This window comes from Macrotis lagotis, chromosome 4, assembly GCF_037893015.1.
Source record: "Macrotis lagotis isolate mMagLag1 chromosome 4, bilby.v1.9.chrom.fasta, whole genome shotgun sequence".
Taxonomy (NCBI): domain Eukaryota; kingdom Metazoa; phylum Chordata; class Mammalia; order Peramelemorphia; family Peramelidae; genus Macrotis; species Macrotis lagotis.
This window is the reverse complement of record NC_133661.1, coordinates 113,866,635-113,889,551: the sequence shown is the minus strand read 5'-3', so window position 1 is coordinate 113,889,551 and position 22,917 is coordinate 113,866,635. Positions and strand designations below refer to the sequence as shown.

General features: G+C 48.5%; 3 protein-coding genes across 7 annotated transcripts in view; all 3 read right to left on the bottom strand.

Moving 5' to 3' along the window:
• Positions 1–1,543: 1,543 nt before the first annotated feature.
• On the bottom strand, positions 1,544–8,190 carry FGF8 (fibroblast growth factor 8). 2 transcript variants are annotated; one of them, XM_074231914.1, is made up of 5 exons: positions 8,138–8,190; positions 7,936–7,972; positions 5,758–5,938; positions 3,061–3,167; positions 1,544–1,831 (listed from the first exon to the last, which is right to left on the bottom strand). In XM_074231914.1, exons 1-5 carry the CDS (start codon positions 8,188–8,190, stop codon positions 1,544–1,546), a joined length of 666 nt encoding a protein of 221 aa, XP_074088015.1. The 2 variants fall into 2 exon arrangements, with proteins under 2 accessions (XP_074088015.1, XP_074088016.1); XM_074231915.1 differs by having other exon boundaries at positions 5,758–5,905; positions 8,138–8,169.
• A 7,083-nt stretch (positions 8,191–15,273) lies between these two features.
• NPM3 (nucleophosmin/nucleoplasmin 3) lies at positions 15,274–17,934 on the bottom strand. The gene is made up of 6 exons (XM_074233866.1): positions 17,777–17,934; positions 17,394–17,479; positions 16,934–17,053; positions 16,555–16,648; positions 15,884–15,996; positions 15,274–15,736 (listed from the first exon to the last, which is right to left on the bottom strand). The coding sequence occupies exons 1-5, from the start codon at positions 17,898–17,900 to the stop codon at positions 15,893–15,895; spliced, it is 528 nt and encodes a 175-aa protein (XP_074089967.1). The 5' UTR covers positions 17,901–17,934; the 3' UTR covers positions 15,274–15,736; positions 15,884–15,892.
• A 2,408-nt stretch (positions 17,935–20,342) lies between these two features.
• Positions 20,343–22,917, bottom strand: part of OGA (O-GlcNAcase) — a 29,187-nt gene continuing 26,612 nt past the window's right edge. For all 4 annotated transcript variants that reach the window (XM_074233857.1, XM_074233856.1, XM_074233854.1 and 1 more), the window contains exon 16: positions 20,343–22,677. In XM_074233857.1, coding sequence (XP_074089958.1) covers positions 22,541–22,677 — 137 coding nt within the window. In that variant the 3' untranslated portion in view covers positions 20,343–22,540. The remainder of the gene's footprint in view (positions 22,678–22,917) is intronic.

The following is a 22,917-nucleotide window of genomic DNA, read 5'->3' as shown; positions in this document are numbered from 1 at the left end:
CAGAAGATTGGATATAAAGAAAAGGCCTTGCACTGATCCAGGCTGACAGACAGAACAATTCGCCCACCCTACTATCCCACCCCTGCCCTGACTCTGTAGTTCTTAGAGACTGTGGGATGGTGGATGCCGTGAGAAAACACTGGATTTGGAATATGAAGTTTTGTATTCAAATCCTAGCTCTTTTATTGAGGTTTCATCTTGGGCAAGTCATCTTACTTCTCTGGGCCAGTTTCCTCATCTGTGGAATGACAGGGTCCTCTAAGGTCTGTTTCAACTCTAAATCTGATTCTACATGATGAAATAATGCCTTGGTCATCATCTAGTCTTAACTATGGTCGTCTTCCCATTCCCCTGAAAAACGGTCACCTCAGCTCCCCCTGCTCACAATGGGCCAAAGTGAACACCTGGTCCATGTCTCAACTGTCAACACCACATTTACATAGTCCTAACTCTAACACCTATCCTCAATCTCTCTTCCCTACCCCAGTCAACCCCTCTATCCTTTCAGAGTTGGAAACTGGGAGACTATTAGGCTCCACACTTCTCTGCCCATCTCAAGGCAGGACACCCAGTGACCATGAACTCAATGAAGACTTATTGGGTAATTTTGAATGGATTCTTGGGCCCTATGTCTGGTCCACCTTGGTGGGAATTAGAGCAGGCAATAGGCTTATCATCCTTGACTCAAAGGTGATGTTTTGAGGTGTCAATAATTAATAGCTGTTAAGTGCTAGGAGATCCTTGTCTGAGAGCTACCTAAAGCAGCTTAAAGTGCTTCCTCTGGCCACTGTGCCCTCAACTCTGGGTGCAAAGAAGCTAAACAAACCTTATAGAGGGCTGGAGGAGCCAGAAATCTGACTTCTAGCAAGTAGGAGCCAGCCACAGAAAATTTTAAAACTTCAACTGGAAGATTGGCCTTGCTGTTTCTTAATTTTCACTTTCTGTACAGGCTGCTGTGAGAGGGCTGGTTCCCCTCAGAGAATGGGGTGCCTCATCACCCAAACACAAACTTTTAATAGACATGTTAAATAAATATTTCAATCATTTAATATTTAGCTGATACATGATTCCCCCACTTCCCAATATACATCCAAACCACCAATTCAGGCTATAGTTTTTTTTCTCCCCCCACCCTGCCTACTCCTGGGAAACCAGCTTCCAGACCTTGGTCAGATAAGGCAGTACTGGGACCCAGAATGGGGGAGATAGGATAGAGGGGCAATGCCCCAATGGGACCAGGAAGAGTCCTACACATTGTTCTTGAGAAGTTCCAGGACACAGCCCCTTTCTACCACCAGGTTTGATCCTTGGAACAAGACTTCTAGTGAAGAGTTAAGAAGACAACCACAGCCAAGTGGAATACAAAAATAAAGCCTCTTTTTTCTTTTTGTTAAAAAAAAAACCCAACAGCAAACAATTATCCACATCTAGAACCCAGGAACTCCCCTCCCCCCTCCCCACAGCTTTCCATTCTGTTTAGCTGCTCTGTTATCCTCTTAAGAGAAAAGTCTCTACTCAAAGTCCTGGGGAGGGGTCAGGGGCCCTATCGGGGCTCAGAAGCCCAAGTCCTTTGGCCCCGGAGGCTTCGAGTAAAGGGGGGATAGTTGAGAAACTCAAACCGAAGACTTTGCTCCGTGGTGTGGTGACCTTTGGGCAGTCGCTTCATGAAGTGGACTTCTCGTTGGTGTTGGCGGGTCTTGGAGCCCTTCCGAGGCCGACCCTTGCGGGTGAAGGCCATGTACCAGCCTTCATATTTGGCATTCTGAAGAGCTGTGTAGTTGTTCTCTAGCACGATCTCCGTGAAGACACAGTCCTTACCTTTGCCGTTGCTCTGTGGGAACAGGAGAGACATCATGGTAGGGGCAAAGCGGCATCCGGCTCCATGAGCCAGGGAGGGGGCTGGGTGAATGCAGAAGGCAGAGGGCAGGCGGGCAGGCCTAGCCAGCATGCACCCTGGCAGATGGTGAGGTGGGCAGAAGCAGCAGCCCCGCCCACCTACCCAGGCACTCAGGCTCTAATCCTTCACAGCCCATAGCACACCCGGCAACTTCCTCCCCCCTGGGCAGCAGTGACACATGGCACAGCAGAGAGAGAGAGAGAAGGACAGAGGCTGGGGGGGGCAGGACTCTGTAGCCACCCACCCTTTCTACCCCCCCAAACACACTCACACACATATACACACACACACACACACACACACACACACACACACACACACAACTTGAGCCTCCTGCCTGCTGTGTCTATCTTCTCTGGCTTATGCCCAGGTCCCAGAATTCCCAGTGAGAGGGGCTTCTCCACCTGTAGGGGCTGTTTGGGGATCCCCCCCAACCATATCAGGCTCTGTTTTGCCAGAGACACCAGTGAACAGGGAGGTGGGGGGATGTGAGAAGATGAGAAAACTGTAGGATCCTAAGGCGGGGAAGAAAGCCTGAGCCAGAACCCATCAGGAGGTTCCTTGTGACCCTTCATGGTGAATGTTAGGGACGATCATCCAAAGCACACCTATTATGAAGTTTTATTCCTTAGTACTCTCTCAAAGTCCAAAGGCTGGAAGAGTGAAGTGGGGTGGGGGTGGGAGAGCCTGTGAGTAAGGAGCCGGGCTGAGCCCCCAGCCCAGGAAGCCGTGGTGGCCCAAGGCGAAGCACAGAAGCCGTGACTAATGGGGGTATTTCAGAGCTCTGCAGAGGGGCTGGTTCCACAGAGCTGCTGAACATTGCAAATGCTTGTACCATGGAATTGGACATAATAGCAAAGCAATTTGGTGATTTGTTAAGAAGATATATGGAATTCTGCAACTTCCCCCCTTCCCTAGCTAACGAGACCTTCCTTCTTCCTCCTTGAGCTTTATTATTTTTTTTCTTCAATTTGTCCCTTCACCCCAACACAATAAACATGGGACTGACCCCAGAGGTGACAATCTACTCACTCTTAAACTGAAGGTGGCAAGGATATCTTTGGTCCACAGAACAAAGAGTATGGGTGTTGGGTGTTGAGGCAGGTATCTAACTTGGCCTGTTAGCCTAGGATCCAATCCCTCCAGCCTCTTCAGACCCTTACCTTGGCGATCAGCTTTCCCTTCTTGTTCATGCAGATGTACAGGCCTGTCTCAGCCCCCCGAACTCGGACTCGGCTTCCAAAGGTATCTGTTTCTACTATGAGTTTGGCTGCCAGAGAGAAGGGAGTGATCATCAGAGGGACCACAGTCATTTCACTTATCTTGCTCATAGGCAGCTCTATTCAAACCTGCCCAAGGATGGTGTGGCACCTATCATCCCCAAACTAGCAAAAAATCAATAATACCAATTGAAAAAAATGCAATGCAATCAATGCATGAACCTTTCTAGCCTTGGACTTCAGATGTCAACAGTAACCATGCCCCTCCCAACAAAGGCCCTGCACTCAATTCCCCAGGAAAACTCAAGTGTCATTAATTTTTCCCAATAAGCTTCCTTCCTGCTTACCCCCTTCACTGATTAAGAAAACTCAATTTTTTGCTTATATGTATCTATCTTTGCTTATATGTATCTCTTCCATAGAGAGAGAAACATTTGAAAATTAAGAGAAGAGGCTGTAGGATTGAAGAAAGAAATGACTTTGAAAGTTGGGGGGGGTGAGGGAAACTTGATTAAAGGAAAAAAGAGGACAATGCTATCATCTACCTCCCAACCTGAAAGTAGCTGGAGATGGAACTGCTTTTAAAAATGTCCTTGGCTTTCTCCTCTAGCCCTTTCCTGACACCCCAGGGTCTGATTTACAGTTGCTGGGGGGAGAGCTGATTTACAGCTAGGGAAGCTCTCTACTGTCCTCCCTTCTGCCCTCTCTGCTCTTTATATAGTCACTTCCCTCTCATACAACTAGTCTCCCCTCCTTTCCTGCTATCTGACTAGAGTCTCTAGGCCAGAACTGGACAAGAATCCTATCCTGGTTCAGAAGGAAAAGAAAACCTGGGAGAGAGGACAAAGGAAGAAAGGGATTGGGAAGCCAAAACCTTCTTCCCTACTGTGGGCCTGTTCTTCAAGGAGAAACCTTGCAGGAGCTGCTGGGGGGCACCCAGATCCCAAAAGATCAGTTAATCATCTAGCCTCTTCCTGCATATATATATATATGTATATATATATATATATATGCCCTCACCAACTTCTGCCCCCACTCCCACACATTCTTAAGGAGGCAGACTTAGCGGAAGATGTCACTTGGTATCTTTTCCTGGAAGATCAACAATGTCCATGACAAATAGTTAGATCAGACTAAAGGAGAGTGGAGAGGGGAGCAGAGGGTGCGGTGCAACTCTAACCCCGGTGGCTAGTCCCAAAACTGGAGACTCTCTCCCTTCTTTGACACTGTTCAATCAGGTACAGTAGCAGCAGCAGGATTTTGCAATTGTGCTTTTAGAAGGCTGAATATTTTCAAACCTATTCTTTCCTCTAAGTGACAGATTTATCTCAGGAAAATGATGTCTCCTGCTCGAGCTTTGAAGGAAAGTCAGCTACATAAAGGCAGAAAAAATGCAGTGAGACATACTCGATCCCCAAACTAGCCTGAGAAGAGGAGAAAGTATTCAGGAAACGTTCAAAAAGGCAAAAGTCAGAAGGATTTTAATCGCTCTGCCAGACGAGGGCTCTCTCCAGAGATTCCTGGAGAACAATCTTGAGTCTTTTTTTTTTTTTTTAACATTTACAGACTTGCAATTCCTTTCACACTTTACATCTGAAAAACGGCTTGTCCTTTTTCTGCTTTCTATCAGTCCTCATTTTTCTTCTTAGCCCTTAAAATGCTCCACCTTTTTATTACATTTTAATAGAGTCTTCCCCTCTTCTCTCAGGCTGGTTTGACTTGGTCATTATTTAAAGGTTTTTAAAAGTCACAATAATAGTTCTCTTGAAACAATGCTCACCCACCCCGGCACACCGGCCCAAAGGGTCAATCTCTCAAATGGCCCCAGCTTCAAGGCAGGGTTATTGACTGCTTTAGAAATCAATAAGCTACTATTCCCTGGGTTGGACTACAACTTCTACCCCCCGGATTGAGGAGAGCTTCCCTTACCAGCTCCTCCCTTGAAGACTCAATGTGGCCCTTTTGACCAAGGGATTCTGTAATTGACACTTATTATTATCAAAGTATTTAAACTTTCACACTTCTCAGGATTCCCTCTACCCCCCAACCAAAGGTTCTCTTTCTTCCTACCCTTACTCCGAATCCAGAGCGATTTCTTGTGGGCCCTGTCTGACATATCCCATTTCAAGAGTTTCCCTTATAGCAGATTTTTTTTTCTATCCCCTGCCTGCTTGCCTAAGCTGCTTGAGAAACCCCAGCCTGGCTCCATTTTCAGGCTATAGTGGAGGTGTGGGGGAGGATGGAAATTCATTTCTATCTAGGAAAGGAGGATGCCTTATAATCTTGAAGTCACCTTGCTCCCCAGGACTCCAGAGCCTCTGAAGAACCTCCCTCTCCTGGTAAGCCTCAGTGTTCTAAGGAGGACTTCCATACCACAATTCCCTTTCTCACTCACTCCTTGACCCTTCCCTATGACTGCCCTGGCTTTATAAAGCAGAGACGGAGGGTGCCACCCCATTGAGGTCATCTAATGCCTTCACCTAGGGTAGGAGTGGGAGAATGTGCCGCAACAGACACCTTTTCCTAGCTGCTCGTGCTGCAGTGTTTGGCTCCTGTCGGTAATCTGCTAGCTGGTCTCACCCATTACGGTCAGTTTCTGTGCCCATGTCCAGTGGTAGATAGTCTCTAGCTCAGCCTTACCGTAGGGGTCTCCATCCTCTGCCATTGCATTGATTCGTTTGTTGGCCAGGACTTGCACGTGTTTCCCGCTGGTGCGGCTGTACAGCTGGTAGGTCCGAATGAGGCGCCGGCTGAGCTGATCCGTCACCAGGCTCTGCTCCCTCACATGCTGTGTAAAATTAGGTGGGGACTGAACAGTTACCTTTAGGAAATTGAAAAATACACAACACACCATTATAATGCTACTCAGACCCTCCCAAGGGTCTCAGTGACCCTCTCCACCCGGGACCTGAGAAACTCCCCAGGTACTAATTCAAAGGGGTGGGGCACCATGGTTGCCCAGAGTCCTGGTTTATTTCCTACATATAAACCCATATGAATTCGTCATCCCTCTCCTCCCAGTCCCCTCTCCCCTCCAATCTACATATATACATATATGTGTGTGTGTGTGTGTGTGTGTGTGATATATATATATATCATGCTGGGATATACTAATCCCTCCAATGCCTCACACACTGGGTTTTGGAAGGGTCTCTTTTGGGGATCATTCTATATTTTAGACTAATTCTAAGAAATTTCAGAGCCAGACCATCCAACAGAGGTAGATAGGTAGGTAGGTAGGTGTTGTTGCTGCCACTATTCTCTGGATCCTGGCCTATCATCCCGTACAAATAGGATGTTTACAATAAGAACGTGGGAAGTTCAGAAGGAAAGGAACAAGTGCACACAACCCATCTCTATCTACTTTCCTCAGGTCCTCTTCTTAAAAGGTGGCAAAGCTTCAAGACCTAAGCTGGTTCAGCCTTCAGCTCTTTCACTTCCCTCCTCAGAAACCAGTCTCACCAACTGACATTTATAAAGATGTATTTGGAACAAATGTTGAGGAGAGAGGGCTTAGCCTGACCTAGTCCTGCTTCATACTAAGAAACAACTCAGAGGAAAAAAGACCTGGGCTTTGGGGAGAGTGCAATCGGTGGCGGTGGCGGTGGAGTCATATTCTGTGTTCACAAATATTTTCTTCTCTTGATGTGTCTTTATCTGTCCTGTCTTTCAAGTCATCCTAGTCCCAGATGCCTCCCCTACTTGGTGTGTTTGTTCCCTCCTTTCACCCTGGGGGCTGGAGGGAGTTTCCTCCAGGGTCCTTGCCAGGCAAAGTGAAGGGGATCCGTGAGTAGTTCCTTGAGAAGTCCCATCTATTGTCAGGATGCCTATTTTTCCTTTGCGGAGGGTCTGAACTACAATTTCTTTCCTCCTCAGAATCTCTTTCTCTTTTCTTTTTCCTCTGGCATTCTTTGTTTCTCTCCTGCTCCAGGCAGTTTGGTTTGGGGGCTTCTTATTTCTCTGCCTCTGCAACCAAGTGGACTGCCTAGCACCCACAGGGATTTGTTCCTGACCCATCTGTCTGTCCCTGGAGCCAGAAGTTTGCTGCACCCCCCCCCCCCAACCTGTTACGATGAACTGGGGCAGCTCCCAGTCTCCCAACTGTCCCTACCCTGAGTGAGTGGAGTGAGTGGGTATGTGGGTGTGCTCCGAGGCAGCTCAGAACGCCAACATCTGGGGCCTTAATATCTGCCTTGGTCTTTTCTCTTTTCTGCGCAGAATGCCTCCGTTAGCTCCCACATCTGACATCTGCCCCGTGCTCACTGCTCTCCTTTCTTGGAGTGCCTTTTGCAACCACCTGGCTAACCTCCTGTCCTGGCCCCTCTCCGGTCATCCCTGGGGAATTGGAGAGAGCGGTGGCCTGGGAGGTAAGGGGCCTGGTTTCTCCTTCTAGATTGTCATTAACGGAGTTGTATGACCTTGGGAAGTTTTTCTTCCCGAGCCTTAGTTGCTCCGTCCATAAAATGAGAGGGCTTGTAGCAGCAGATCTCTAAGGTCCCCCCTTAGCTCCGACGCAGACCCCAGGGTGGAGGTGCTGTGCCCACCCTCCCCCGTTCAGCATCCTGTCCCGCCTCAGCGCCTCCTCTTCAACTCGGGCTGAGCCAGTGCGCTCGCTGCCTGACCTTTTCCAACTGGCTCCATCTAATTATTTTCCCATCCAGTGTTCCCAGCAACGCTCTGCCTTCACCCGGCTCAGGGCTGCCTGTTGCCTTGCCGGCCCGGAGCTGGTCCAGATCCCAGGCCAGTCTCCCAAACTCCCTCCCACCCCCCTCCCAGTCCCACGCGCGCAAAGCCAACCGGCGGCCAAGGGCTCCTTACCTGGGCTTGGAGGCAGAGGACCAACAAGTGCAACAGCCTGGAGGAGACAAAAGCGGGAGGAAGGGGGAGGGAGGGGTGTGAGCAGAGGCTGTGAGCCCGGGGAAGGAGAGAGGGAAGTGATTTGGCTTTCCGGGGGCGAGTGGGCGGGCGGGCGTTCGGGCGCAGGGGACCCGTGGAAGCGAGCGGCGGCGGCTTTACTTACAAACAGCTCAGCACCGAGCGGGGGCTGCCCATGACGCGTAGGGTCAGGAGCATGAAGACGGCTGAGGGGCCGGGCCGGGCCGGGCCCGCGAAGTCCCAGATGCTCAGAGACCCAGTCCCCTGGGATGGAGCCGGGGCGGCGTCTGGGGCGCGGCAGGGGGAGCGGAGCGAGCTGCCCGAGGGGAGCCCGAGGGGCCGGCGGCGCGTCCGGGACGGGGCGGCCAGCTGGGAAGGGAGGACCGGACCGTGCGGGACAGGGCGGACGGAGGAGGAGGAGGAGGAGGAGGAGGAGGAGGAGGAGGAGGGAGAGCAGTGTAGGCTGAGGAGCAGGAGAGGCGGCTCGGAGAGGCTCGAGGCTCGGACTTGGCGCGGCGCGGCGCGGCTCGGAGAGGTGCCCCCGCCAGGTCCCGCTGCGATGCGCGGAGCGGGTGGCAGGAGGCTGCACAGGATCCTCAGCCAGAGGAGAAGCCGGGGCGGGGGGTGGGGGGGTGGGGACGGGGGTAGGTGGGGAGGGGAGAAGGAGGGAAGGAGGGAAAGACTGGGGGAGGGGAAAAGGGAGGGGGGCCCCCGCAGGCTCTCGCACCCGCCAAGAGGGGAGAGCGCACAGCGCACAGCGGTCGGAACCCGCAGCCGGGGCTGGGAACGGGGTTGGTGAGGAGCCCCTGGGAGGGGAGGGGGCGGGGCGAGAGATGGGGATTGGGGTCTGGAGTCTGGGGGGAGAAAGCTTGGGAGGCGGGGCGAGGGGTCTCGGGTACAGTGGGGTAGGTTTGGGCTACTCCAGCCCCCCTTCCCCCTCCTTTTCCCAGTTCTTGCTTTGTGAGGGGAGAAGGAGGGGTCTCCAGAGACCAAGAGAAATTCGGCTTGCTCCCCGGTGTCTGAGACCCCCAAAGCTGAAGGGGACCTCCGGGATTTCCCACCTCTCCCGCGGTCCGTTGCCTCTAGAACTCAGACAGCTTAATGGACTCTGGACACGGTTTCCCCACTTATCCGGAATTTAAGGGCCGTCTGCTAGGCTGTAGCCATGCGTCTTTGAGTTCAACAAACATTTTAAAAGCCTACTAAGTGCCCTGCTGTGTCTGTGTCTGTCACAGGCCCTGGGTGTCTATAATTCTGTTTATCAGAGACAGACCGCATTGTTGCAAAGGGTGACTTGGGTATCAGGAGACCTGGGTTCTAGTCTGTCACTTAAGGGTTATTGTATATGACCTTGGGCAAATCACCTCGCGTATCTGTCGAGCTTTAAAGAACTTGTCTCAGACAAAGAGGGGAAACTGAGGTTCATATGGCAAGCGACTTTTCCAAGGTCACGAAATCAGTAGATCTAGTGCTTTGTTTCTTCACTTGGATTTAAAATTGTGCATGAATGTACTCTGGTGTCTGTCAACGGAGGAGGGGAGGAATTTTCCCGATTCCCTACCCCCAATAAACTCTGCTGCTATCAGGAAACTAAGAAGTCCGGCTCCCGATTCCAAGGTCCCTAGGGAAGGAGAGAGCGCCCCCTCTACAGCAGATATAGGCCAGGGCCCGATAACTCTACTCCCTTTCTGGGGAGCCCCAGAATTCCCCTCTCGGTAGGACCAAATAACAGTTTTACCTTCAGAGAGTGTTCATTGTGGGGTCAGATTTAAAATGGTGGGACGGTTCCTCTGGGCCCCAGGAGGATTTATACTCTGAAGGTAGAAGTGGGAAAGTTGCTCCTCTCCTGTTGACATCTATCCTAGGAACAAGGACTCAGGCTGTCACAGGAAAGGACTGATCCACACCTTCCCCCAGATCTCTAAAGCACAACCATTTTCTCCTTCCAGTCCCCTTCTGCCACCTTCTCACTAGGTGGGACTTGCTTAACTAAAAGCTCCACTTCCAGCAGGTATGAGTGATCTTATCCTGAAAGAGAGGGGACTTCTTGAAGCCATTGGGGAATAAAGAAGGCAAGGGCCTCCCAGGCAGAGGGAATTGCAAAGAGGGCTGAAAAGGAAAGCCATGAAGATCCACAGCTGGTATGAAGGGGGAGCCAGCAGCAGCCTAGGACACTGTTAAAGTTTATCCTCACCTGCTTAGATGATCCACGTTGGGACCCCCACCGTGGGAGCTTTGGGAGATGAGTACCTCTGGATATGTTTGGGTCTGCCTGATTGAGATACCCAACTGGCTCTCTCCTAAGAACTTCTCTATTCTTTCCCTCCTAGTATAATCAAATCCCCTACCCAGATGGACAACCTAGATTAGCTCCCCTCCTCCCTCCCTGCCTTCCTACAACAAAATTCTGAACTCTCCCCAATTTATAATTGGTAAAACTGAGGTCTGAAGAAGACATGATGCCAAGTCCATAAACTGAAACAGTTGCTAACATTGACTTCCAACTTAGCTTCTTCTGCATGAGAATGATTGGTGAAGCCATCCAGAGGGAAGGGGGCACACCCCCCACCCCCAGGTCCCAAATCTATATCGTAGCAGGGAATTATTCCCCGAACTGAAAACTTCCTGGAAACTAAAAACTCACCCTGGGCACTCCAGGGACTTTCTTTCACCCGGATTTCTGAGCACTGCATGAAAGGGGGTCAGAAGGGGGGGGGGTTGAAACCAGGACCAGGGTGTTGTTATCCATGCCTGATCCATTACCTGACTGGAATTTTAAGATTCCAGTATGGATTCTATTCCCAGACCCTCATCGAATCCCCAAGATCTGCACATGTCTAGGGGATTCCCCCAATTACTCCTACAGGCTATTTCCCTACCTTTTTATTTTCCTAAATATTAACCCATCTCTACTCCCATCTCAGCCAGGTAGGCACAACTTTACAGCAAGAAGCACCCCACCTGGGCTGGCTGGACAGCTCAACCTTCTATCTTCTTTCCCTTTCTACCCCAACCCCCAAGTCCTGAGAAAGCTCTGTAGCTTCCAGTCGGAGGATCAGAGGATGAGCTTGGCCCCCGAAACCCTAGTGTGGACAGTGGGAGAAAGGTAGGGTCACCCAGGGGATCTGGGGCTGGGAGCTGTGGGAAGAGGAGGACGGCGGCTAGAGTTAAGTAGGTACCTGTTCCTGCCCCTGAGCTTGTGGTCCGTCTCCCTCCCCCCTTCCCGTGACTGACAGATGCTAATTTCCTGTAAGGATTCCTCCAGGCTCTCTCCAGCTCCCGCTCGCTCCTTTATCTTATCAAAGCCCCGTAATTACAATTGCTATTTTGTTTCCTCGAATCAGCAATCCGAGCTCCCAGCCCCAGATAGTAGGAACTCCTGTCAGTCTGATCCCTGAGTGACAGCCTCAGTCCCTTGGAGGCTTCCCTCCCCCTTACAAACACACTTTAAGGACACACACATTCTCTGCCGAAACACCCCCCCCCATACATATACACACACACACCCTCTGGAGGCACACAACTTTAAACATATCCGTTTAGCCACAAACAACAAACATACTACAAATACATCCCTTAGACACACTTTATAAACAGGCACCTTTAGACAAATACTCTACAAAGACACCAAAACCCTTCGGACACACACTTTACAAACTCTTTAAATATCCCCAAACAAAACACAACCAAAACTCAGCCTCACTCTCTATTGAGTCTTCTAGGTCCTCAACCCTGTGCTTGCCACTGAAGACTGATAAGGCACAGGCTCTGCCTACCAAGTATTTACAAACACACTCAGGCTATGAATCTTCAAAACATACTCTCCGGTCTACAAATAGCGACACATTCATTGCAAAGAGGTACATTTTGCAATAGGAATAGTCTACATACATGAGAATCACTCACTTTTTCCTCGAGAGTCCAACTCCCTCCCACTCACCTATCCCAGCCCCCCCCCCCATGCCTAGTCTAGCTGTAGGGGAGACAGGAAGAGTTGAAGCCTCGGTGTCTGCCCTACAGGAGCTCAGTCTGCCTGGGAAAGAAGACACACACGGAAAGTTAAATAACAATACAAGAGTTAAATAACATTATTAACACATGCAGGCTGACTCGTCCATACACACCGTTCCCACATCAATACAATAGGCTCTCACTATAAGGCAGATTTCAAACCAGACTTTCAATAAACACTCAGCCTCCAGGAGATCACTTGACAGAATCCACAGGTGGTGGACCGGAGGGATTGCAGATCAGTTGAAGGTGTGTGTTGGGGAGAGAAAGAGAGAGAGAGAATGACTGTCCACATTATATGGGAGGACTTATTAGAAGCCCCACTCTGCACCCCAAAGGAGTGCCCCATCTAGACTCCATAGGGACTGATCCCACAGAACTACTTATCTCCAGTCATGAAGTTCTAAGACAACCCAGAGCTGCTAAACTCACAAACACATACTTCATGCTTCCAGATTCATTCATTTGCTTATTCATAATAAACACACTTTGTAAATGCCTATGATGTACTCTAGTGATAGAGATATAGAGATGAAGGAGGTTTAGGCTTTGTCCTTGTTGCTTTTTCCTGCCTCATTCCCTACTTCTTCTCTTCCAGGTTTGGGTATGGGACACCCTGGTTTAGTGTCTAACATATAACATAAGGGATTCTCTATCTTTCTCCCTCTAGGTTGACTTCCTCAGGGCCTTGCCTGAGCCCAAAGTGGAGAGAAGAATGGGGAGCTGGGCCTAGGGTCGAGGGTGATGATAGGTCTGAATGGGGGTCAATTCCTTTGGCTCAGTAATATTCTAGCTTTGCCCACCAGGTGGTATCAGTCCCTAGAAATTCTAAAGCTGGTTGATTAGACAGAAGTTTCCCTCCACTCTCACCTCTCCCTATCTCAGTCCTGGGGATGGTGTTCTGAGGAGTGTGAGAAGATATACTTGTTTTTGGAAAATATCTAGTCCAGCCTGGTCAATCCAAACCTTGATTAGCTAGGATTGTCCCTATTCCTCGAATGCTCTCACTCCTCACCTCCTAGTTTCCCCTGCTCAAATACAACCTTCCTCAGAACACCTTTCTTGCCCACTTTCCCATTCAGCTGAGATTATCTTTTGTTTATACTCATATCTTATTGGCACAATTTTTTTGCACTGTCTTGCCCACAAGAACATGAACTTCTCATGGACTATTTTCTCCCTTTTTTTAAAAACTCAATGCTAAACAAGGTGCCTGATACAAAATAAATTATGGTTGTGGGCTACTCTAATGGTATTCAAAGAAGACTGGGGGGAATTCAGACTCACATCAGAGCAGGACTGAGGGGTTTGTAACTGAGGTGGAGCAAGGTTTAGGCTGGGAATTGTAATCACCAACTATATCAGTCCTTTGGGGCCGTATTTACAGTCATCAATTTGGAAGAGAAAGAATTTCCCTCTTTAGGGTGAATCTTATATGTTGCTAAGTTTATTATTCTAAAAATTTGCATTGGGGGAGGGGACCAATCCAGAGCCAATGACCTTTACTCTTCTCTAGGGAGATCCATTATTTGTCTCCCAAGGTTCTACATAACCATTTCTTTGGTTGGCCCCCTTCCCTTAGAGACCAAGAGAAGGTACCAGGATATTTCCCCCTCCTTGTCCTGTTCCCCACCCCAGACTCTTAGCTGCTTTTCTTCTTGGGGGAATTTAATTCAATAATAATAGAAAGTATTAACATGGCTCTTTAATATTTATGCAAAGTGCTTAACAAATATTCTATCTTCCCAATAATCCTAAGAGGTAGTTGCAATTGTTCTGATTTTATAGATGAGGATACTGAGGCTAAGTGATTTGCTAAGGGTCACACAGTTAAGTGCCTGGGTCCAAATTTGAATTGGGCCTTCTTCACTGCAGAACCAAAATACACCCCACTGTGCCACCTTGAAGATTCCAGACAGAAAATGCTAAAATTATGTTTATGTGTGGGGCATGTGTGTTACAATCTGAAGATCTTGCCCCTCCTCCCCACATCCAACCAAAGTCACTAGTCTAAAGGAAAAACCTCACATACCTGAAAGTAGCAGGGTGAGGAAAATTATTTCCAGAATCCTGAATCTATGTCCTTTAGGCTGCCCTAAACTGCTCACCTCAGGAGTTTGAAACACAAATGCCCAATGACCATCCTGGACCCTTAGTCTAAGCAAAGCCCAAAGGGAAGGGGGTGGGGAAGAGAATCATTCAATGTTTAGGCAATATACACAGAACATAAAAATGGCATCCTTCTGTCTGCATCTCTCCAACACTATGAGAATCTTGAGAAGATGGAGGTGGTGGTAGTCCCTTCTGAGCACCTGTAAATTAATCTCCTTCCTCATAGCACCCTAACCCCATATGCCAGGTGGGGGGGGGAGGGAAGGAATGGACTCTGGTTACCCAGTCACCCAATCTGGGATGCTACCCCCTCCCTCTCCATCTGGCCCTGAATCAGGTTTCTTAGGAAAGTCCAGAGAAGCACAGCAACTTTCACGGGGGTGGGGAATGTTGGGGGAGCAGGACAGAAGAGCTAAAAGACTGACTCAAGCCTTTGTGAAGTATATTCTTTCTTCTACTTATCTGGTAGAGACCCAGGGCACAGTAGGACAGTTCTCCCCCACCCATGCCACTGGGGGACTTGGGTCTCAGGCCCAGACAAGGTGCTGGTCATTCTTTTTCCTTTACTCCACAAGTCCATTATCCACAAGCCCTGAAGCCTACAACAACCCCCTCTTGACCTCCCCCCAGGACTCTTCAGCCTAGTGCTGACAGAGGCCCAGACCTGTGTTTGGATGTTGATAACCCCCCAGGGTCTGACCCTGCCCTTCTCTCACATTTAGGAGCTGAGTATGAAGTGTGCGTGTGCGTGTGTGTGCGTGTGTGTGTGTGTGTGTGTGTGTGTGTATGGGTGGCATTAGGGGCGGGGGGAGGAGTTGATGTTAGTGTGTAAGGGAGTATATGCCATTTGCAATGGCTACTTTGGGGTCAGCTAGCCAGTAGCTCAGTCTTCTCAGGGGGTAATTCTCCCCACATACTGTTTCCCAACCAAGCCATAGATAAATGAGGTAAAAGGGGAACTGAATCTTCAGGACTCCCCCTGGAGGCAGCACCTCCAGCCTTCACAAAGCATCCCACTCCCCAGTTCTGCCCTACTTCCCTCTATGAGGCCAGACTGCCATCTGGTGGTCCCACTAGGAACTCTATTCCCCAAGGACCTCTAAAATGAGAATACCAAGATACACTTCCCACTCCTTATCAGGAGAATAAACAGATGCATTTGAAGGGGAGGGAAAAAAAATCACTTTATTTTCAATTTCTTCCAAAAAAATGCCTAGAAATAGATTTATGAATAAAATCATTTCACTGTTCATCTGCCCTCACTCAATTGGATGGGCCAAGGAAGGGAAAATCTTTGTTCTACTTCCTTGGTCTCTCCCCACCCCCACCCCCACCTCACATCTTTCAATCTATATGGGGGTGAGAAAAGCCTAGAGCAAAGAGTGAAGAGGTTGGGGGTGGGGGATGGAGTAGGGTTTGTTCTAGGACAACATCCCACTCTAGATATGGGGACCTGAGGATGCAGTTCTGCTGGTGGGGTAGGAAAGGGCACCAGGGTTCCTCCTCTTTGTCCCTAAGATCTGCTCCAGTCCCTATTCTCTTGCAGATGAGAAATTAAGAAAACTGTAAACATCCAGGAGAAACAGGACCTCGTGAGTAGGAGGGAGAATCAATTGTAGGTCTGAAAAGTCAGAGAGTACAGGTCAGAGGTTCAGTTGCAGCATCTCGCCCCCAAGATTTGGATACTGGAGAAAGGATCCCCCTCCTTTCTTCACCACTAGACCCCTAGTGAGACAGTGGAGTATAGAGAGAATCCCCTCCCACTCACCCTTGCCAGTTATAGCCTCCCCTGTTGCTCCTTGGCAGTAAGAATGGATAGCAATTCTGGGTCCCTGTCTTCAGTCTCGTCCTCTTCTGAGAAATCACTGTCTTCCAGAGATACTAGAGAGCAGACAGATCATCAGCATCATGGAAGGGGAAAGGGCATTCCCCCTTTAGGGGAGACACACTAGGAGCTGGGGTTCCCCCCAGGACAAGACATGGATATCACCAGAGACAGTCACCCAGTCCATGGGAAGTTTCTAGCCAGGCTGGAGTAATAGCATCCACAGAGAAGGCAAACAAAGAACAATTAAAGAATTATTTCCTGAGGAAAATACACCAGGGCTTGGTTGGTTGGTAAAGGAAATGCTTACCAGAGGAAAGAGGGTTTGGCTGGCTAGGATAGGTAGGATTTAGAGTTTAAAGGTGGGTGAAAGGGGAGTAGGGGTGGGAGAAGAGTATAGGAAATAGACCAAGGCCCAATTGGGGATCAATTGGGGAACCTGTCTGATGGAATTAGAGAAAATGAACAAGAAATAGGAAGGTGTCTGATTATAGAGCCTTGAATGGCTAGGGATTTTGGTCTCTACAATCCAAAGACAGTGGAGGGATGATCACTGACAAAGGTGAAAGACAGGATGCTTCAGGAAGAGTATGCTATGTCCACTGTCCCCTCACCAATCTGGTGCCTCCCGGTGATAAGCACAGGGCCAGAGCCGGACTTCAGGTGGAAGGTCACTGGAGGTTGGAGTGGGAAGTCATCTAGGCTGAGCTGGTGGAGTAGAGAAGGGAGAGAAGTTCACTTGAGGAATCCTAGTCCTGGTCCTAATCCAAAAGCTGAGTGAGTCAAAGAATCATAACCCAAGAGCCATCTGAGTTCAACCCCCTCGTTTTACAAATAAAGAAACTGAGGTGGAAAGCTTCAGAAGTGGAAGTCCTTAGGGTCTTTCTGACTTGAGGTTTCATGGGAAGGAATAAAAAATGAAAAGAAAGCCTCCGCTAAATTCTGACCCTCACAGATTGGGGTGAAGTGACAAGGGTGCAGGGCTACTCTCACCATGGGCTGGCAGGACAGTTTCAGGTTAGCCACCGGCACAGCAATTTCCTCATTGTCATGGTTTCTGGCCACCACCTCCACAACATTGCACTCCTCCTTAGCGTCTTCTGTGAGGCAGAGCTGAGGTGGAGATGGCAGTGAGAAGCGAGGCCTCACAGTCACCTGGGCACTGTGGTCAGCAGGCTGAGCAGGCCAGGGCCCTGCTGCCATGCGCTGATCGGGCTCGCTGGACCCCCCCCCCCAGCCCCTCACCCTCGATCACTAGGTCACATACTCAGTGAAGAGGGTAAATTAGGGGAGATTTCCTAGAAGTAGGTGGTTAGTCCGGGAGCACAGGTGTGGTGTCTGCAGCCCTAGCCTTGGCAGGGCTACGCCGTTCTCTGGACACCAGAGACACGGACGGGGCAGGTCTCTGTCCAGGCCTGGCTGGATGCACCAGGAGGGAAGGGCATCCCCTCACCATGGTCAAGGCCAGCACGTGCTCCGCGTTGTCGTCCTCCTCTACCTTGAAGGTGTAGGACCTGGCCTGGCCGGACAGCTCACAACCTGGGAGGGTGGGCGCAAGGGGAACGGAGGAGGGCTGGGGGATGGGGCAGCCCCGGGAGAGCCCCCGGCCCCTCCCTCCCACGTGGCGGCTCCGCCCCTCGCCCAGCCGGGGGGATCGCGCTCTCCCCGGGCTCCGCCCATGGGGGCCCCCCGGCCCCGGCCCCGGCCCCGGCCCCGGCCCCGGCCCCGGCCCCGGCCCCGGCCCCGGCCCCGGCCCCGGCCGACTTCCTTCCCGCGCCCATCCGCTCCCCTCCGGGTGGCTCCGCGGCCCCTTCTCCCCCTGCCCCCGTCAGGTACCGAAAAAGAAGCTGTCCATGGTGACCGGACCCAGGCCTCGCAGCCCCGACGCGGCCAGGGCCGCCCCGGGCCGGGCCCGGCCTTCCTGCGCCCGGAGCTCCGACGAGGCCGGAGCGGCCGCCATGCTGCAGGGACCGTCTGCCGGCTCCGCCCCCGGCACGCACAGGCCCGCCGCCCCGCCCCGCCCCGCCCCGCCCGCGCTCCTTAAAGGGGCAGCGCGCGTGCCCGCCGGCCCGGCGGGGGAGCAGCGGCTCGGGCCGGCGCGGTCCCCCTCCCCGGCCCCGCGCTCCGAGGCTTTATTAAACACCAGGATCCGCGTGGGAGGACGTAACGGAACCCAAGAGCGCAAAGCCCCGCGCGGCAGACACTCCTCCGGGGCTCGGTTCGCTCTTCTCCGTCCCCGGCGCCCCGCAGCCACCCGCACTTAATGCTAAATGTTCGTGGATCGGTGATTCCAGCGGAGCGAGGCGCCGAAGTGACACCTCTTCCTGCAATCTCCTTCCGCATCTCACCACCAAACGCAAAAACTTCTTCCTCTTCACACCTTTCAACTTTTGGGCAAAATTCATCCATCGCTCGTTTTGACAATTCTCACACCAAGGCCTGCACCTTGAACTAGAAAGCCCCGGTCCTGCTTCCCACCGAGGCAGAATTGGACTGGCACCTCCACTTTGATGAGAGGTAAAGACTCCCCCCATCTACTGACATCTGGCAGTTTCTCTAGCACTCCCTCCAGGCGTAGGTGGATGTGTTCCGTCAGTGGGATCGATTTCTTAGCAGTGCCCAGATGATAGACAAGAATACAGGACACCATATTTAAGTAAGAACACATAAAATTGCTCCCCCGCCCCCCTACAATGAGCCAAAGGATAGTTGTGTCTCTCTATCCTCAGTTTCTAAGTTGTATGACTTAGCCCCTCTGCTGGCAATTTTCTAACTCACTAAATAACCCTGTATTCTTCCTGCTTTAGCTGGGAGTTTCCAACCAGCTTACTTATTCCCCTGGAAGACCATAGCTGGAGGCTAGAAGCATCCTGAAACCGCTGGGGACACTCTTTAGAAAAGGTGGAGGGGCTGTGTGCGTGTGATTACCAAAGATCTACTAGAATTGAGCATGCATTTCCTTTTACTCTCCCATAAAGTTGTCTAAAACTTGTCTCCACTACACAGATACTGAAAAATAAGTTAGACCAGTAATTTACCTAAAGAGTAGGCTAGACTTAACCCCATTTGCCTCGCAAAAACCTAAAAAAAAAAAAATAGGCTAGAATGTATCCCCCACTACCCTTCAGTCTACATGGGCTACTTGTTGGTTCCCTTAGAAAGCATTTTATGTTGACCTTGCTCAAACTGGCTCAAATACTTGGAATGCATTTCTTTCCTCTCCTAACTTCCTTGAAGACTCAACCCTGCACAAGACCTGACTCCTGGAGTTACTAATGCCCTCCATGGAAATGACTTGTTCCCCCAGGTAAGGTAAACTTCTTGAGAGAACTTATCTGCAGAGTGACTGCATTTATCACATACCCCTGGAATGAATGAGTCATTTCTACTACGTTTCTCAATTTAGTCAAAAGACCGAGTATTAGGTCAGTCACTGATTTACTGTGACTTTAGGAAAACCTATTCTAAGGGTTAACATCTATAAAATGAAAAGGCTAACCACCAATTTGTATGTTGAAAAACCTAGGTCTTAGTTACTATGAACATACTCCAAAATGTTTTTCTTTATTAACAAAATTTCCTAATTGCCCCATTTTTCTCCTCCAATCTAAGCAAAAGGTGCTCTTATAGAATATTCTTTCGAAAGAATGGCTTTGCCCACACCATTATCTCTCCTTAAAAAACATTCAATAGTTTTCCATTTACTATCAAAACCAAATCTTCAGTCTGGCATTCAGGGTTGGGGGAACAGCAGACTATCAAACTTTGTCAAAATAGGAGTCCTGGGTGGCTAGGTGGCCCAGCAGATAGAGCACCATCCCTGCAGTCAGGAGGACCCGAGTTCAAATCCAACCTTAGACCCTTAATAATTACCTAGCTGTGTGGTCTGGAGTAAGCCACTTAACCCCATTGCCTTGCAAAAACCTAAAAAAAAAAATGGGGCAGTCCTATTTCATGTTTGTATAAGCAATTCCCCAAACCTGCTACCTACTCCTTCCTTTACACTTAAAAATCCTTTTGGCTCACATGATCTTCTCTCCTTGAAGTCATTCCTTCCCTTAGTTGTACTCCCTCATTCCTCAAATTACTTTCCTTGTAATTCTGTCTACTCAAAAAAACCCCAAGGAACCTCATATACCTAGTTTCAGAATTTAACAAAAATGTATATTGGAATATCAAGCCTGCATGTATACAATCTTGCTTTCTCCAATAACTCTTGATCCCTGTTGCATGCTCTGCCAGAAGGCCTCAAAACTTGAAAGTCTTAGTTGTCACTAATACTTCTTGATAGTTTGTTCTCTAAAAGGGAATGCATATTCTCTGCAGAAAGCAGACAACGTCCCCCTCCAATTTTTTATCTTGTTCTGAGGGGCACATAAGCAGGAAAGAAAGAAAGCAGGGGTCAAAAGAAGAAATGCCTGTTTATTATTCTGGGCAGATTGGAGTCAGTGTTAATGAGCAAAGGTAAGGAAAGTGAGAAAGCCTGATTCAAAAGGAAGGGCAAAACACAGCTAAATTTCACTGGGCCAAAGTTGAAGCAAACAACAAACAATCACTTCAAGTTTTATTTTGCTTCTTGCATGGTCTTCAATTACAGTTTATAGTTCATTTTCTACAGGTAACTCAGATGATCTAAACAGATTAATCAAAGTGGCATTCCAACCTTAATGAAGTTCATAATCATGAAAGATGTGTTAACATATGACTTTACAATCCTAGTTATGGTATTGGCCTGGACATCTGTTCCATACAGTTAGCATCTATACATTAATTAATAAGGACAGAAAAAGAGATATCAGCAACTTATAAAGCCAGGCTATAAGACTAAAAGCAAATTAGGCCATAATTACTAGGAATCCTGACTAAATTCAAAGTTGGGTCTGGTGCTCATGAATAATTGTTCCTTCAGAGAGAACAAAAATAAAACCCAGTGACATCAAACTCTTCTCTCCATAAAGCTGCAGTTGAACTTGTCTGACCCACTCCAAAAAGGAAAATGTGTATTTGCTTCTAGATAAACAACAGGTCAAATTCTTGTGTTAAAGATTTCCATCCTGTAAATGAAAAGGCCTCATGGGGTTTTCCCTGGGATATCTAATAATAAAAGGCCCTCACTCTACAATATACCTGTTAACAAAATCCAGAAATCTTTAACACTCAAGATTTTCTCAAAATTTCAATGACTAGAGTCATTCAAAGAAAACATGCTTCACATTTTCTCCTTTTCCCCTTCCTCCCCAACAAGGCTGGAACAAGGTACCAAAATTATTGTAGTGAGTTTTATGTCTGAAACGATCCCTGCAGTGATGGAAGAACTATAATTTTGCAGAGAATTTACTTGCCAGCATCAATCTCAGACACCTAAAGAAGAGGCAATACATTAAAAATCTGAGACACATGAACCTTTCAGAATTTGAGGTTACAGCAAAAAAAAAAAACAAACAAAAAAAACCATTGAAATCATTGGTTAATGTGTGCTCATCCTGGCATTTCTTTTAAAAAACAAGAACATGCAGGAATTAAAGACTCTGATTAAATCAAACCAGTATGGATCTTGAAATTAAAGGACTAAACTAAACTAAGAGCAAATCCTGATCATCTCCCTGTTCCCCGACAGGAATTAGGGCTCATTTACATTGACATGCTAAACCTATTGGGGTTAATTTCTAGGACAGCAGTGATAGCATTAACCTTGTAACAGATCAGCCTCACTTACAAAAGTCAGGACTTCGTACCCAAAGTTCTAGCCCTGGGTAGGAAGTTCTTAAAAAATAATTTTAAAAAAGAAAGTCAAGGACAAAGAAAAGTTAACTCCATCCTGATATGATTTTACATTATTCAAAAAGTACCATTTTGGATCAATACCATTCCATTTCAAAAGAAAAATTACAAAAACAGTAAACACAAGAGGTTAATCAGCATACAGCTAGTTTATATACAAAGAAATATACAAGTCTGTATTTTGTGACTTTTGTCACAGACAACTGCACATTTGTCCCTAACAAAGCACAACACAACTGAACCAAAAGTCAACCCACTGACATTGGTCATAGTTTTGTGAACAAGCAAAAAAGATTGCTCAAATCAGACATGTCACAACTTATTTTGTTGCTAAATGACAACTATCCCACCCTGGATTCTCCATTCTGTAGCATCATTATTCCAAGGAAACCATTGTGTCTTTGTCATGTCATCCAAAGAGGAAAGGGACTCATCATTCAACAAATTAATGATGATGAAGGATATTCAACTGGATATTCTGGGTGAGAAATCCAGCCATATGGATACAGAAAACTACTTCTGCTTTCATTAATGATAGGAGCCCTTTCTCTAAAGGTGCAAGATGTCTTGGCACTTGACACGAGACCTGAAAGGGAGGACCATAATTCTTATTCAAACAGAATTTCCAGCAGTGCTCTCTTCTGAATAGCAAGTAGTCTGAATGTGTGATGAGTGAGGCTTCACATAGTCCTCCTTGCCCCCAATCCCTTTGGCTGACTTCTTCCTCTCCTGAGGCTGGACCACATGAAGACCCCAACCACCACCCACCCACTTGGGAGTTGTCAAGATATTAGGACAGGTCACAACCATCAATGAATGTCACAGGCTCCTGCCAAGGATAACCACATCTTTTGGAAATCCCTCCATTTTTGCTATTTCAAAACAACCTAACTTGCTGTAGAATTCCAGGATCCTCTTATCATCTGGTCTTACTTCACAGAAAGCCCCACGGGAGCCTGAAAACAACAACAACAACAAAAAAAACCCACTCAAAATGTAAAGGAGGAGAGAGATGCTACAGATGCGCAAATTCTGATACAATATTCAACATTTACAGTTATTGTCCAAATTCAACAACAACAGGAAAAAAAAAACAAATATACAATAACAGAAACTTGGATTTAAGAGTCATGTGAGATTTGGTTAATCCTAATCTCTGTGACCATGGGTAAATCATTTAACATTTGCCTTCACCT

Coding starts and splice junctions, on each gene's coding strand:
- NPM3 (XM_074233866.1), bottom strand. CDS start 17,900: ATGGCGGCCGCTCCGGCCTCGTCGGAGCTCCGGGCGCAGGAAGGCCGG. Junction 17,480..17,776: donor CATGGACAGCTTCTTTTTCG/GTACCTGACGGG, acceptor CCACCCTCCCAG/GTTGTGAGCTGTCCGGCCAG. Junction 17,054..17,393: donor ACGTGCTGGCCTTGACCATG/GTGAGGGGATGC, acceptor TCTCCACCTCAG/CTCTGCCTCACAGAAGACGC.
- FGF8 (XM_074231914.1), bottom strand. CDS start 8,190: ATGCTCCTGACCCTACGCGTCATGGGCAGCCCCCGCTCGGTGCTGAGC. Junction 3,168..5,757: donor AGAGGATGGAGACCCCTACG/GTAAGGCTGAGC, acceptor TCTCTCTGGCAG/CCAAACTCATAGTAGAAACA. Junction 1,832..3,060: donor AGGGAAAGCTGATCGCCAAG/GTAAGGGTCTGA, acceptor CTGTTCCCACAG/AGCAACGGCAAAGGTAAGGA.